Here is a 12,934-nt window from a genome sequence, read left to right on the forward strand (position 1 = left end):
ATACATTTTCTCACCTGAGATCCGCGAGGTCCTTTCTCTCCAGGAGAACCTGGCAGACCCTTAATACAGATCATATGAGAAATTAAACAATTAAAACCCATTTACTGCTTTAAAACCTCAAATTAAACAGAGATACTTACTTTAGCACCGGGCTTCCCAGTAGGGCCCGGTAATCCTCTGATCCCCGGCTCACCCTTTGGAAAGAAAGAAGGAAGAAAGAATTTTTGTCTACTTTCTTTAGCTTGACAGATTCCATTAACTTAAACCATCAAAACATAAAACAAAACAAGCTAAACAAAATAAAAGCCATGAGAATTAATGGAACATCAAGAAATTATTATTTTCTTCTTAATTTCAGTTGACAGCAGTCAGAGCGAGTCAGCCCTGATGGTTGAAACTGTAAATATTTTCACTGCAGGAGCAAAGCTAACAACTACATAGGCTAACGTTAGCCAACAACCAATCAGATGCTCTCATGTTAAGAGTAAAGCTAACAGCTACTAGGCTAACAGTTCAGCTACAAGCTTCTTTTACTAAAAGTCAAACTGAAAGCTATTTATGGTAAGAGTTAAGCTAACAGCTAATCAACCTACCAGATGCTTAACAGAAGAGTAAAGGTAAAAGCTACATATCCTAAAATTTAAGCTAAATGCTATTATTTGTAAGAGTCAAGCTAACAGCTATTTATGCTACCAGTGTTCCTAAAAGCTACCGATGGCAAGCATAAAGCTAATAGCCAATTAATCTATCAGATGCTTAACTGAAAAGTAAAGCTAAAAGCAACTTAGGCTAACAATAAAGCTAAAATATCCTTATGTTAAATGTCAAGCTAAAGCTACAATGTAAAAAATCAAGTTAACAGCCAATTAACCTACCAGATGTTTAACCTAAGAGTATAGCTAAAAGCTAGTTATGCTAAAAGTTAAATGCTACCATTGGTAAGAGCCAAGCTAAAACCCAAACAACCCACCAGACACATAAGCTAACAGTAAATCTAACAGCTATCTCAGCTTAGAGTAAAGCTAAATGCTATGAAGCTATCAAAAGTGTCAAGCAGATGCCTAACCGAAGAATGAAGCTAACAGGAACTTAAGCTAAGAGTAAAACTAAAAGCTACTTATGTTAAATATCAAGCTAAGGTATAGGCTAACCACAACTCAGGCTAACAGCTAATCAATCCAGGAGTCGATTAAACAGCCACTTAAGCTAACATCAAGTTAACTCCTCAAATCAATCCATATTCAAGTTAACCAATTTAAAAGTTTCTAAATTAGATTTAAACTATCTGATACTCAGCACTTTAGGTTCCCTATAAAACAAATTACAGTTAGTAGTAGCGCTAACGTTATTTTGACATTGTCATGAAAGTTTCTACCTGTACTTCAAGTGGAACTGGTTTTGCTAGTTTGAGAAATAGGTGGCAAAGTAAACCAATGTCCCATGTAAAAATAATAAAACGTACATTTTAAATATTCTTCTTGGAAAGTTTTGAGCTTTGGATGGTTGAAAACTTTCAGCTTGGCTCCTCTGGGACAATTTCTGCCTAATTCTCCAAATGAAATCAAACTCAATGCTGCGTATTGGAGGTAATATACAAACTACCTTGAATGTTTTGACACAACCTCACTTCCAAAACTTAAAGCTTTGATTCAGAATATTGTTACCATTAATAGGTATTTATTTACCCGTTCTCCCATTGGTCCTGGAGGCCCTCGCATGCCCACAGCCCCAACTACACCCTGATTGGAGAAGGAAGAAGAAGAAAATCAATTATCAGAAATACTAACATGACAAAAACAGTGTAGCTTAGCATTCTGGCTAAGGTTTTTCTTAAAAAAAAAACAAAGCTCTTTTTTGCTTTGAAGTTTATTAATTTCAATCAAAATGACCAGAAAAGGAGATTTTATTTGTTCATTTTTGAAATAATAATTTCAGCTCTACTTTGTTAATATGATGCAGAAGTTTTGAAAACAGTGAATTTACTGATTCTTTTAGAAATCCCCTTTGTTAAAAACAAAACTCATGACAGCAGGGCTATTTTAAACACACTAAAACACACATAATTTAAATGATATGGCATTATAATAATGGCATGATTATTGTGTGTTTGTAAAACAAATTTACTTTAATTTGTTTTAATTTTTTAACACATATCTAAGCTTGTTTTGCGATAATTCAATATTTGAGATCGATGCTGAAGAATCACTTACATACATGCCAACTGGGCCCTGCGGTCCCTCCAGGCCGGGTTTCCCCGTGAAACCCTGGAAATACAAAACAGACAATCACAATCAGACCCCATAGATACGTATAAATATACATTTATATAACAATAATCCATGTTCTGATTATGGACGACTCACCTTTTCTCCTGGTGGACCCGGAGATCCCGGGGGCCCCGTCTTTCCTGGTGGCCCCTGAAAGACAAAAAACACTCAGATTCGATTCTTAAGCAGGGTTGGATACTGTTTACTGTGTTTACTCTGCATAACCCTGAAAGTCCTCCACATGAAGCAGCTTTACAACCGAGGTTATTATAGCTAACTGAAACTAACAGAGTAACAGAAATTAAGAAAACATTTTCGTTGACTGAAATAAATAAAAACAGTAATTAGTTAAAAAAAAAAAACAATAACTAACTAAAAAACTAAATAAAATAAACAGAAATTCCATATTTAATCTTCTTTGCTTTTGTGTTTATGGATCTATTTATCAGCTGTTTGAACTGAGTGAAATTTATTTATTTTTTACGTCATGCAGGCGGTTTATTTCAGTTTTCGGCGCTCCATATTCCTCCCGGCGGCTACGCTAACGCTAGTCCGCAAAATGGCGGCAACCAGAATCAACTGGTTGTTCAACAACATTTGGTTAAATTGTTGGAAAGTAGTGTCTTCTGAATGAATATTAATTACTCAATCAATGCAGATATTTATGTAAAATCACAAAACTTTGACCTTTTTGAACCAAAGTGTGAAAAAACTAAAACTAAACAATATTTAACTAATAATGACTAAAACTAGCAAACACTCTCTAAAAACTAATAAAACTGAATTGTACAAATAAAGTCACAATAAAATAAAAGTAAACTACACTGAAAACAACAACAGTGTCTTCAGTCAGAGGCTTTTCAGAATTGCTGTAACACTGACTGCTACAGGAGATCCTTCCTGATTATAACATTTGCGTAATAAATAGCTACAACATTAAATTTTTCTCTGTGATTTATAAAGTTATATTGAATTTTAATTATGAAAATGTGTTAATTTTAAATCCTAGATAATATAATGTTTAAATTAAACTTAGAAATCCAAATTATATCAATTAAGCCCCAATGGAACAACTTTTTAAAATAAATTACTCATAATTATTAGTCTAAGGATATTTAACCAGTATTTAAAATGTTTAAATAAGGTCCATTATTGTTTACTGTATTAAAATCTGAAATATTTAAAACATTTTTCTCTCTTTTGCTTCTATTTTCTTCAGCGTGATTTTAATAACTTGGTTGATATCATTTAAAAATCTGGTAAATATTTATGTCTATAATGTTTAATTGCAAATAAAATTAGTCTAAAATAAAAAGTAAGCATTCCAATTTATTGTGTTGAATTTAACCAGTTTTAAGTTTTGATTGGATTTTTTTTTAAGATGTTGGAACAAGAAAGGCAAATATTAAGGGATTTGTGATTAAATTAAGCTAAATGTGTAAAATATGGTTAGGAAAGGAGAAAACATTAGAATAAATAAAAAGTTTAATGTGAAGTCGGCGCAGCGTACCGGTGACCCGGTCGGCCCGTCTGCTCCTCTCTCACCAGCATTTCCTGGAAAACCCTGGAAAAAAGTTCAGCAAATAAAAACCATCAACATTAATAACTTCAAGTTGTAGTTTAGTTTTTACTCTCAGCTTCATTCATCAAATTAATTCCTGGTTGTTTGAATAGTTTTGTTGTATTTGTGATTAATTCATGATTACCCTGGAGCCTCTGGCGCCAGCGCCGCCGTCTGGGCCCTGCAAACCCTGAAACAAAAACAGAAAGGAAAAATATGTTTATACATGGAAATTATTACTACCATTGTTTGGATTATTGTGTCAAAAAATTATTTTTAAATCCTTTAAAACAAATTCTTCCTGTATCAAATTAACTGAAACAAACATTTCAGTTAATTTGATGCCAGTGTAGGTAGAAAAAAACTGAAATTAAAGAAAGAGAAAATTTCCACCAAAAATCTTTTTTTTTTTTAGAGTTTTGAGAGAAAAACTTGGAAATTTCAGAGATTAACATTCCAAAAATTTGCTAACAAAAATTAGGAAATTTTTAGATTAATCTCAAAAATTGTCTAGAAAATTTCAGTTTGTAAAGTGCAAAATTTTCTGGAAAAAAAAAAAATCTAATTTCGAATTTAATGCAATTAATTCTGTAGAAAAAAACTCAAACATTTTTTAGTTTGAAAAGAGCAAAATTTGCTGGAAAAAAATTAAGATTAAACTCAGAAATTTTCTATAAAAAACAGGAATTTCTGAGTTAGAAAAGGGCAAAATTTACTAGAAAAAACCCTCAGATTTTGAGATTAAACTCAGAAACTTTCCAAAACATTTGGGCATTTCTGAGTTTAAAATGTTGAAACTTTGGTAGAAAAACTTTGAACATTTTCAGATTTAGCTCAGAAATTTTCTAGAAAATAAACGTGGAAATTTCTGAGTTGTACAGTAGAAAATATTTGACTTTTTAAACTTTTTCAGGTTCAGATTTTTATAAGATTTTTCCAGAAAATGTCAGAGGTTAATATCAAAGTAAAATCAAATGTTTTTTTTCACAGATTTACTCCCCTTGTATTTCCATCTATTTTTATTTTTTTAATCTACAAGTGCTCTAATATGTTTTTTATTTTAATGGGGTTTTTCATAAAATTTAGACTTTTTAATTTCCTTGTTTTTCTTTTTAAAAAACCTGATTTATCTCAATATTATTAAGATTTTTACAAAAATTTCCTCTTTTTATTTTCTTCTATCTACGATGCTTCTAATGCAAAAATACACCTGAATTTACGAGTTTAACAAATTAAATATCTTTTCACTAAACTCAACAGTCATGAAGACACTTTTAATTATCATTCAGTTCAGTTATTAAGATGCATAAAGTGAAATATTCTTTAACTAAAAACGTGAAAATGGTTAAATCTCAGCATGTAATCTGAAAGTGAAGCAGGACTGAGTTCACACACACACACACACACACACACACACACACACACACACACACACACACACACTCTGATTATGTAAGATGTGATTTGAAAATGACAGAGAATGGGAACCTGTGTACCAGGCTTTCCTTCTGCTCCCTGCGGTCCCGTTTGCCCAGAGTAACCCTGAAATGAATCAAACAAAAACAAACAAACTCATTAAAAGAAAACATGGAAAACATCTGAACGCTGCAGAACTTCTCAAACGATTCATTTCCCATTAAAAACACAGAAATACCAGAAACCAGAGTCAACAGGCAGATCAAAGTGTTTCTGAGCTTTATAGTGGTTTTTATTTTTTTTTATTATTAATCTTTTAACCTTTTCATACACAAATCAAAAGAAGAAAAACAAGACAAACGGTAGAGTGAAAAAAGGGTAAGTTTGTTCTACCTGCATTGTTTCTACATTCAGCCTCAGAAAAATCAAGCAGCAGAATTTTTGCTGTACATTTTTATAAAACATTTAACCAAGAAACTCCGGCTCAGTCTTTAGACAAACTCATAAAAATAATCAGAATCAAACCTGTGTTGACTTAAAAACAAAGTGCTTTTAAGTCCCTCTGTATGGTGCCGGTTTGGTAGGTGTCCAAACTATCAGATACTTTTTTTTTGTTGTTAATCGACTGAAAGTTTACAAAACAGCCAAGTAAATCAGCGCTTTAGGATCCACTGGAACAAGTTATTTAGGAGACGCTAAATGTGCTCAATGTTTTCCCAAGTTAGCTAAACAAAAATTAGCTTAGCGCATTAGCTTAGCACATGTTCCCAACCACTGATTGGGAGGATACAAAACCCACCACAAAATTTCTGCACAATTTTTTACCAAATCCAAGTTTTAAAAAAACAATTTAACTCAACCGTAGTCAAGTTAACCAACAAATTAAAACTTTTAGTTAACTTTAAGCTAACGGTTTAGAGACTCACCATTGGGCCCGGGGGGCCAGGATGGCCCCTCAGTCCAGTCAAACCCTGGAGAAAAACAATGTGAAGAAAATATGAGTCACTTTGAGCCAACATAAAACATTTTCACATGTTTTCTGTCAGATTAACCTTGTTGCCTCTTGGTCCGGGTTTACCAGGTCGGCCATCTTGTCCTCTGTTCCCCTTCAAGAAGGTCAGAGTGTTAGCCTGATTCCATCGCAAATTCAGATTTTTATGCAAATTTCGCTTGAAAACAAATCAAGACATTGAATTAAATGAAACTTAAGAAAGAAAAAAAAAGCTGCCATGTTGGAGGAAACAGGTTTTTCTTTACTTTTTAGGAAGAAATAAAATATTTTGCTGTGAGATCACAATGTAGAAACACAGATCATCACTGACCTTTAACCCCTGGCTGCCCTGTTTCCCCTGCAGGCCGCCCTCACCGTCCGTCCCCTGAACGAGAAAATATCAAATCAGTCCAGCTCTTCGTTACGACGCCAAATCAGAGCCAATGGGAAGAAAACAAATATGTAAAGATTTTGAAAAACTGAAATGTTCAGACTAATGTTAGAATTATAAAACAAAAGAATTGCAAGAAAAAAATTACTTTGAAATTAATTTTCCATGATTTTTATTTTTGAGTTTCAAAAGTCAAATATTTACAATAAATAAAAAAAAATTTAGATTTAAAAGCTGTAAATTTACAACTCTTAAAACTCAGAAAATTTCCAAAAGCCAAAAAAATTTTATTTTACTTTTGAATCTCTGAAATTTCAGAGTTTTTTTCTAGAAATTTCTTGAGATTAATCTCAAAATTTCAGAGTTTTTGACTTTTTGAACACAGAAATGTTTAGAATAATGAAATTTCTGAGTTAGAAACAAAGCAGGGAGGTGTAAAGTCTCCACAGTGACAGGTGCATAGATCAAAATGAAAAAGTGTAAATTTCTGACATTTTTCTTGAAAAAAACCAAGTTGAATATTTAGGAAAAAAACTCAAAAGTTTTTAGATTAATGTCAGAAAATCTCCAGAGAAAACTTCAAATAGTCAAACATTTATGTCTTTTCAAGCTCAGAAATTTTACAGTTATTTTTCTTTAAAATTTCTGACATTAATCTCAAAACTTCAGATTTTGTTTTACATAAAAACTTACAGTGGCTCCAACACGGCGTCATAAAAAGTGCCTGGATTCCTCTATACTGTAGATTATTATTGTAATTATTGTGATCCCAGTCCTTCAGTCTTTACCTCGGTACCTGCAGGGCCCGGCGGGCCGCTGACCCCGGGGAAGCCGGGCAGACCGACGGGGCCGCGCTCCCCCTGAGGGCCCCGGATGCCTGTGGCCCCTGGAACTCCCTGAGACAAAGAAACAAAGTCAAGCAAGAAGATTCTACCAAACGTTTGTTTAAAATCAAAGTATTTAAATCCCAATAACTGAACAATAAAGAAAAGATAAATAATAAATGTTGTTCCTACTCTGTCGCCTTTACATCCTGCGTCTCCTTTGTCTCCATCGGCTCCTCTGTTCCCCTGTCAATAAAACATGAATAATAAAATAAAATGATAATATTTTCACACTGAAACACGAGTCCATCTAAAACACGACCCACCGTGGCTCCTGGGAAACCCAGATGACCCGGCCTGCCCGGCAAACCCTGAGAAAAGCACAAATTACAAATATTAATAATTACACGAAAATGGAAGTAAAACAAGCCAAATAATACAGTAAAAATACAAATAACTCAACAAACTACTGTAGAAAAGATCAATAATTCATTAAATAAAAATATAGAAGGAAGATCAGCTGAGCTGCTGACAGAAGCAAAAGTTAAATTATGATGCAGTGGCAGAGTTTGGCCAGCAGATGGCAGCGTGAGGCAGCAGGATTTCCTCATAGCAACAGAACCGTTTGGGTTTTTTAGCATTAATGCTACAAACCAGCTGAGAACCAGGTGAATTTTAGGACCTGAACTCACCATAGGGCCCTCAACACCAGGATCCCCCCGAGGGCCCACCGGCCCCAGAGGCCCCTGAGGACAAACATCAGAGTTTTAAACAAAAACCTGACAGAAATTAAAATATACTCAACTTTATGCATCTATATGATTAAATATGGCAACTGCAAACAGGACTCAAGATTTAAGATTAAAGATCACTCTATTGATCTCCACAGGGGAATTAATTTGTCCAAACAGCACAAGATTATTATTATTATTATTATTATTATTATTATTATTATTATTATTATTAGGGCCACTGAAGATGGAGGGGAAAAAAAGAGTAAATTTCTGCCAAAAAAAAATCTGAATTTTTTAAAATTAATCTCAAAAATTTTCAAGAAAGAACAAGGACATTTCCGAGTTTTAAGAGTGGAAATTTTCCAAGAAAAAAAATCCTCAAATTTTTAATCTAAAAAAAAAAATTATAGAAAAAACAAACATGGAATATTTTTTATTTTAAAGTTCAAAATATTTGACTTGAAAATCAGAAATTTCTGAGATTTTTCTAAAAGGTTTCTGAGATTAATCTAAAAATTTCAGAGTTTTTGTTTCTAGCAAATTAGTTTCAGATTTTTCTTTTGAATTTCTGTTACTGAGGGGCCGCACAAAAATTCCTCCAGGGACCACAAATGGCCCCCGAACCTCACTTTGAACACCCTTGATGTAAACCAGTTCTTTGTGGCTCTATATTTCGTAATGTTCAACTCTGACCAACTTCCAGGCCTTTTCCTCAGATCATGATGCTGCCACTATCATGTTAGGCAAATAATTTAAATTGAAAACAGAAGCATTTTCACTTCTATTGTGCTGTTTCTACAAAATATACTGAAGTTTGTGGTGACAAAATGTGGACAAACTCAGGATGAGGCGAATTCTTTCGCTAGTTTCCTTTAATTAAATGTAGAATCAATAATATATCAGTCAAAGAAGTGACTATTTTTATAATTAATGGAGGATTTCTGTTTAAAAACAGATTTTCAGAGGATTAACTCAAAGTCACATGAAAATGTTTTTAACTTACAGGATCTCCTTTAGGCCCAGCGGCGCCCATCAGCCCTGGACGACCCTGTTAGGAGGGAAATAACGTTGATTTTAGCTCCTCTGACGAGGCAGCAAGCAGAGAAACCGGAGCTCACCTGAGGCCCTCTGTGTCCTGGAGGTCCGATCGGCCCCTGCAGACCCGGAGGCCCCTGGTCAGGAACAAAACGAAGACATTTTACGTCTGAACCAGAATCCAAACATGAGGAAAAACTGAAAATCTGCAGCATAAACAATTTATACCTCGGGGCCCTGGGGGCCAACACCACCAGCTGGGCCCATTTCACCCTACAAACAAACAAGACATGTTTTTTATTTTATTTTTTTACACAAAAACAGCAACCAGTTCACCAGGTTTAGACATTAAGGTCAGTTAATGTTTGTTCCTGTGACTCATTCAAAACCTGAATCATTACATTATTGTTCCTTCAGTAAAACAAAGTAAAAGTAAAAATAAATACCACACAAGGTTCAGTTTTCACAAAAAAACATCTGTGTTTTGGAAAATTCTGCATTTTTTCTTAGAGGTTTTCTAAAATATTTGACAGAAAATGCAGGTTGGGAAGCTAAATTAGCTAGAGGCTATGCTAGCTGACAGGCTATTGGCTGGTGTTTGTAGGTTCCTTGGCTCTGATTGGCTGAATCCAGGAGAGCGGAGATAAGGAAGACTGTTAGCGTCTCTGGTAGCGCTAGCTAAGATGGCTTCCACTGCGGGAATTAAATATTATTAAGGCATATTAGATGTTTGAATTGTTAAAATAGCCAATTAAAAGTATTTTTCACAATTATTTAAGGATTTTATCTGCAAAGAAAATCAAAACAGAACATAAAATTAAGAGTATATCACTGTTTAAACACGTTGTATAAGAAACTGGGTCTAAAGAAAATGGTTTGACACATTTCTGTAGGAAGAATAAATGAAAATCAGGTGCAAAAATGAAACTTTTGCTTCTGTTCAGTTTGATATTCTAAATCTAAACTCCTGTGTGTTTCGCAAATCAGGAAATGAAGCAGGAACACAGATTCTACGACAGAGGAGACAATATTGTTCCTAAAAATCTTTGACAAGAAACTGGGGCTTAGCAGACAGCCCTGAGGAACTCCATAACTCTTGGGGCATTTAAGCTGATAAGCAGCCAGTTATTCAGGAATTAGAGAAGAAACTGTGAGGAGTTAACAGACGTTTTCTCAATAAAATGATTTGATTTTATTAGGACTTGGTTATTAATAGGAGAAGGATCACAACCATAGCAGGAAATCTACAACAAAATGGCTGAAAAATACCATAAGATGGTGAAATGATGAAACTTAAGGTCAATAAAAACAGAGAATGTTCAACGTTGATGGTTTTACCCTGGAGCCGTTGGCTCCTTGAGCACCAACGGGTCCGGTGAGACCCGGCGCTCCCTGCAACACAAGTTAAATTTGATTAATTAAGACATTTTAACGCAATAAAAACATATTTATAAAACAGTTGTGTTCTTACTGGTGGCCCTGGGGGGCCCGAGGGGCCGTCCAGTCCACTCTCCCCCTGGAGGTATACATGGGAAAAAATTACATTTTTAAATAAATAAAACAGAAAAAAAAATTTCGACAAATTATTTAAATCCTTAATAGTAGAGAAAACTTTTCTGACTTCTTCTTCTCAGTTATGATGAACTCATAAATGTTTAACTCACGTCGGGTCCAGTGGGTCCTTCTTCCCCCTCTGCACCTCGGACCCCCTGGTGTCCCTGCAGAGAAGATTAAAAATGTTATCATAGGACAAACAAAACAACATCAGCCTCCATTTATATAAAATATTTCTCACATTTCATCATAAAAAGGCTCCCAAACTCAAAGGATGAGCCAGTGTTGTGGTAAAAACCCAAACATTAATGTAATCTTTTTCTGATTTTCGGACATAATGCAGGAAACAGGATGTTTAGCACCAACTAGTTAGCTTAGCTTAAGCTGAAAATGTAGCTAACAGGTCTTTACTGGATTTCTGTTCCTGTTTCTAAAAGACATGGCGACTAGAGGCTTTAGATTCTGGTCGCCATGCCTTAAACTTAACTTTCACTGCTGAGGTCAAAGATTGGACAGAAAATTATTAAAATGTGACATATTATACGTCTTTGAACAGGTTAGGACGGCCTATTCAAAACCTGTTCACTACAGTATTTTACACAAAATCAATCATGTGATTTTAGCTTGTATCACTAAAACCAGCCGATCAAACAAGCTGAAACTCAGCTTGGGTTGCTAGGTAACGGGCAGAGTTCCGCTGGGGTTGCTAGGTGATGGCAGAGTTCCACTGGGTTGCTAGGTAACGGGCAGAGTTCCACTGGGGTTGCTAGGTGACGGGCAGAGTTCCGCTGGGTTGCTAGGTAACGGGCAGAGTTCCACTGGGGTTGCTAGGTGACGGGCAGAGTTCCGCTGGGTTGCTAGGTAACGGGCAGTGCCTGTTGATTCGTAAAGTTTTTTTTAAATGGCTAATTTTCCAAATATTATAAAACATAAATTTGTTGCCAAAAAAATGGCAGGATGTTTGTTTTAAGCGCTTGGGTTGTTTTCAGAATCAGTTGAGACCCAAATGGAAGCATAAAAATGTTCAAAATGTGAATTTTCCATAATAGATCCAGTCCAAAGTTGCAAGAGATTTGTATTTGCTGCAGGAGGAAGAGACTCACTGGAGGTCCAACAGGACCAGGGGGACCAGGCAGTCCAGCTTCACCCTGCAGGAATAAAGAAAAGAACACAAACATAAAATAATCTCTAAAATAGATCAACAAGGTTTGGTTAAAACAATAAACCAATCATGTTTTTTGCAGCCACTAAAGCCTCTTTATGTCTCTAAACTTAATTGATTTGCTCGTTAAAACCTTAGGTGCCCATTATGACCTAGTGAACTCTGAACTTCCTCATAAAAATCTGATCTATAGGGCGTGAGAAGATCTACAGCAGCTTTAAACAATAATAATGATTATTATTGATGAGTACCTTCTCACCAGGCCCACCAGTTTCCCCCCAGGGCCCGCGGTCGCCGACCAGACCCTGAAACCATAAAGAAGGAAAAAGATTGATGCTATAAAAACGGCACATGTTTCTCATAAAACATGTTTTCTATTAAAATATTCTCCATTTTTCAGTAATAACAGCTTACAACCGTTTTGGGTCATTACTGTGCTGGAAAACCCAGTATTCTAAAGTGTTTTTAATGCTCAGGCCCACAGCATCACAGACCCTCCACCGTACTAAACCATGAGTCCAAGGGTTTTTCTCACATATTCAGACTTTGTTTCAATGGCCAACCTCATGTTTGTATTTGTGATGGTAGGAAAGAAATGTCTCATTCTTGGCATGTAGATAGTGCCTTAATGGTTTCCATGGAGACGAGGCGACCCAAAGCGTCCTGTATTTCAACAGTGCTCCTTTAAACCATCTTTTCCTTCCTGATCACTGAATTTTCATCCAGATAAATGTTAGAAAAGAGTCAAAATTAAAAGAGTTTCAGATAAAAGATGGAAGGATGGACAGACGGGTAGAAAATAAAGACGACTGGATAGATGTTTGGATCAACAGAAAGACGGACGGATGAAAACGTTTAGCTAGTAGCTGGCTAATTAAACCCTGAAATGTTTCTTTTCTAAACCATTTTAAAGCAGAACCTGAATTTGTTGAATTTTTTAAAGTCTTCTGAACGAAGCTGTAATCATTTCTGTAGCCAGAATAATACAAACCTTTTATC

The 12,934-nt window shown here is 35.1% G+C and overlaps 1 protein-coding gene across 1 annotated transcript in view; it reads right to left on the reverse strand.

Annotated features, from left to right (window-relative positions):
• si:ch211-196i2.1 (collagen alpha-1(I) chain) overlaps positions 1-12,934 on the reverse strand; it is a 78,816-nt gene that overhangs the window by 16,911 nt on the left and 48,971 nt on the right. The window contains exons 14-36 of the mRNA XM_044095731.1: positions 12,187-12,240; positions 11,877-11,921; positions 10,884-10,937; positions 10,691-10,735; positions 10,558-10,611; positions 9,448-9,492; positions 9,303-9,356; positions 9,188-9,232; positions 8,143-8,196; positions 7,777-7,821; positions 7,643-7,696; positions 7,415-7,522; positions 6,567-6,620; positions 6,297-6,350; positions 6,171-6,215; positions 5,317-5,370; positions 3,974-4,018; positions 3,778-3,831; positions 2,364-2,417; positions 2,211-2,264; positions 1,686-1,739; positions 141-194; positions 15-59 (exon numbers count right to left, since the gene is read on the reverse strand). Of these exons, the coding sequence (XP_043951666.1) occupies positions 15-59; positions 141-194; positions 1,686-1,739; positions 2,211-2,264; positions 2,364-2,417; positions 3,778-3,831; positions 3,974-4,018; positions 5,317-5,370; positions 6,171-6,215; positions 6,297-6,350; positions 6,567-6,620; positions 7,415-7,522; positions 7,643-7,696; positions 7,777-7,821; positions 8,143-8,196; positions 9,188-9,232; positions 9,303-9,356; positions 9,448-9,492; positions 10,558-10,611; positions 10,691-10,735; positions 10,884-10,937; positions 11,877-11,921; positions 12,187-12,240 (1,224 nt within the window). The remainder of the gene's footprint in view (positions 1-14; positions 60-140; positions 195-1,685; positions 1,740-2,210; positions 2,265-2,363; positions 2,418-3,777; positions 3,832-3,973; positions 4,019-5,316; positions 5,371-6,170; positions 6,216-6,296; positions 6,351-6,566; positions 6,621-7,414; positions 7,523-7,642; positions 7,697-7,776; positions 7,822-8,142; positions 8,197-9,187; positions 9,233-9,302; positions 9,357-9,447; positions 9,493-10,557; positions 10,612-10,690; positions 10,736-10,883; positions 10,938-11,876; positions 11,922-12,186; positions 12,241-12,934) is intronic.

The sequence above is a fragment of the Gambusia affinis genome, linkage group LG17 (assembly GCF_019740435.1).
Source record: "Gambusia affinis linkage group LG17, SWU_Gaff_1.0, whole genome shotgun sequence".
Classification (NCBI taxonomy): domain Eukaryota; kingdom Metazoa; phylum Chordata; class Actinopteri; order Cyprinodontiformes; family Poeciliidae; genus Gambusia; species Gambusia affinis.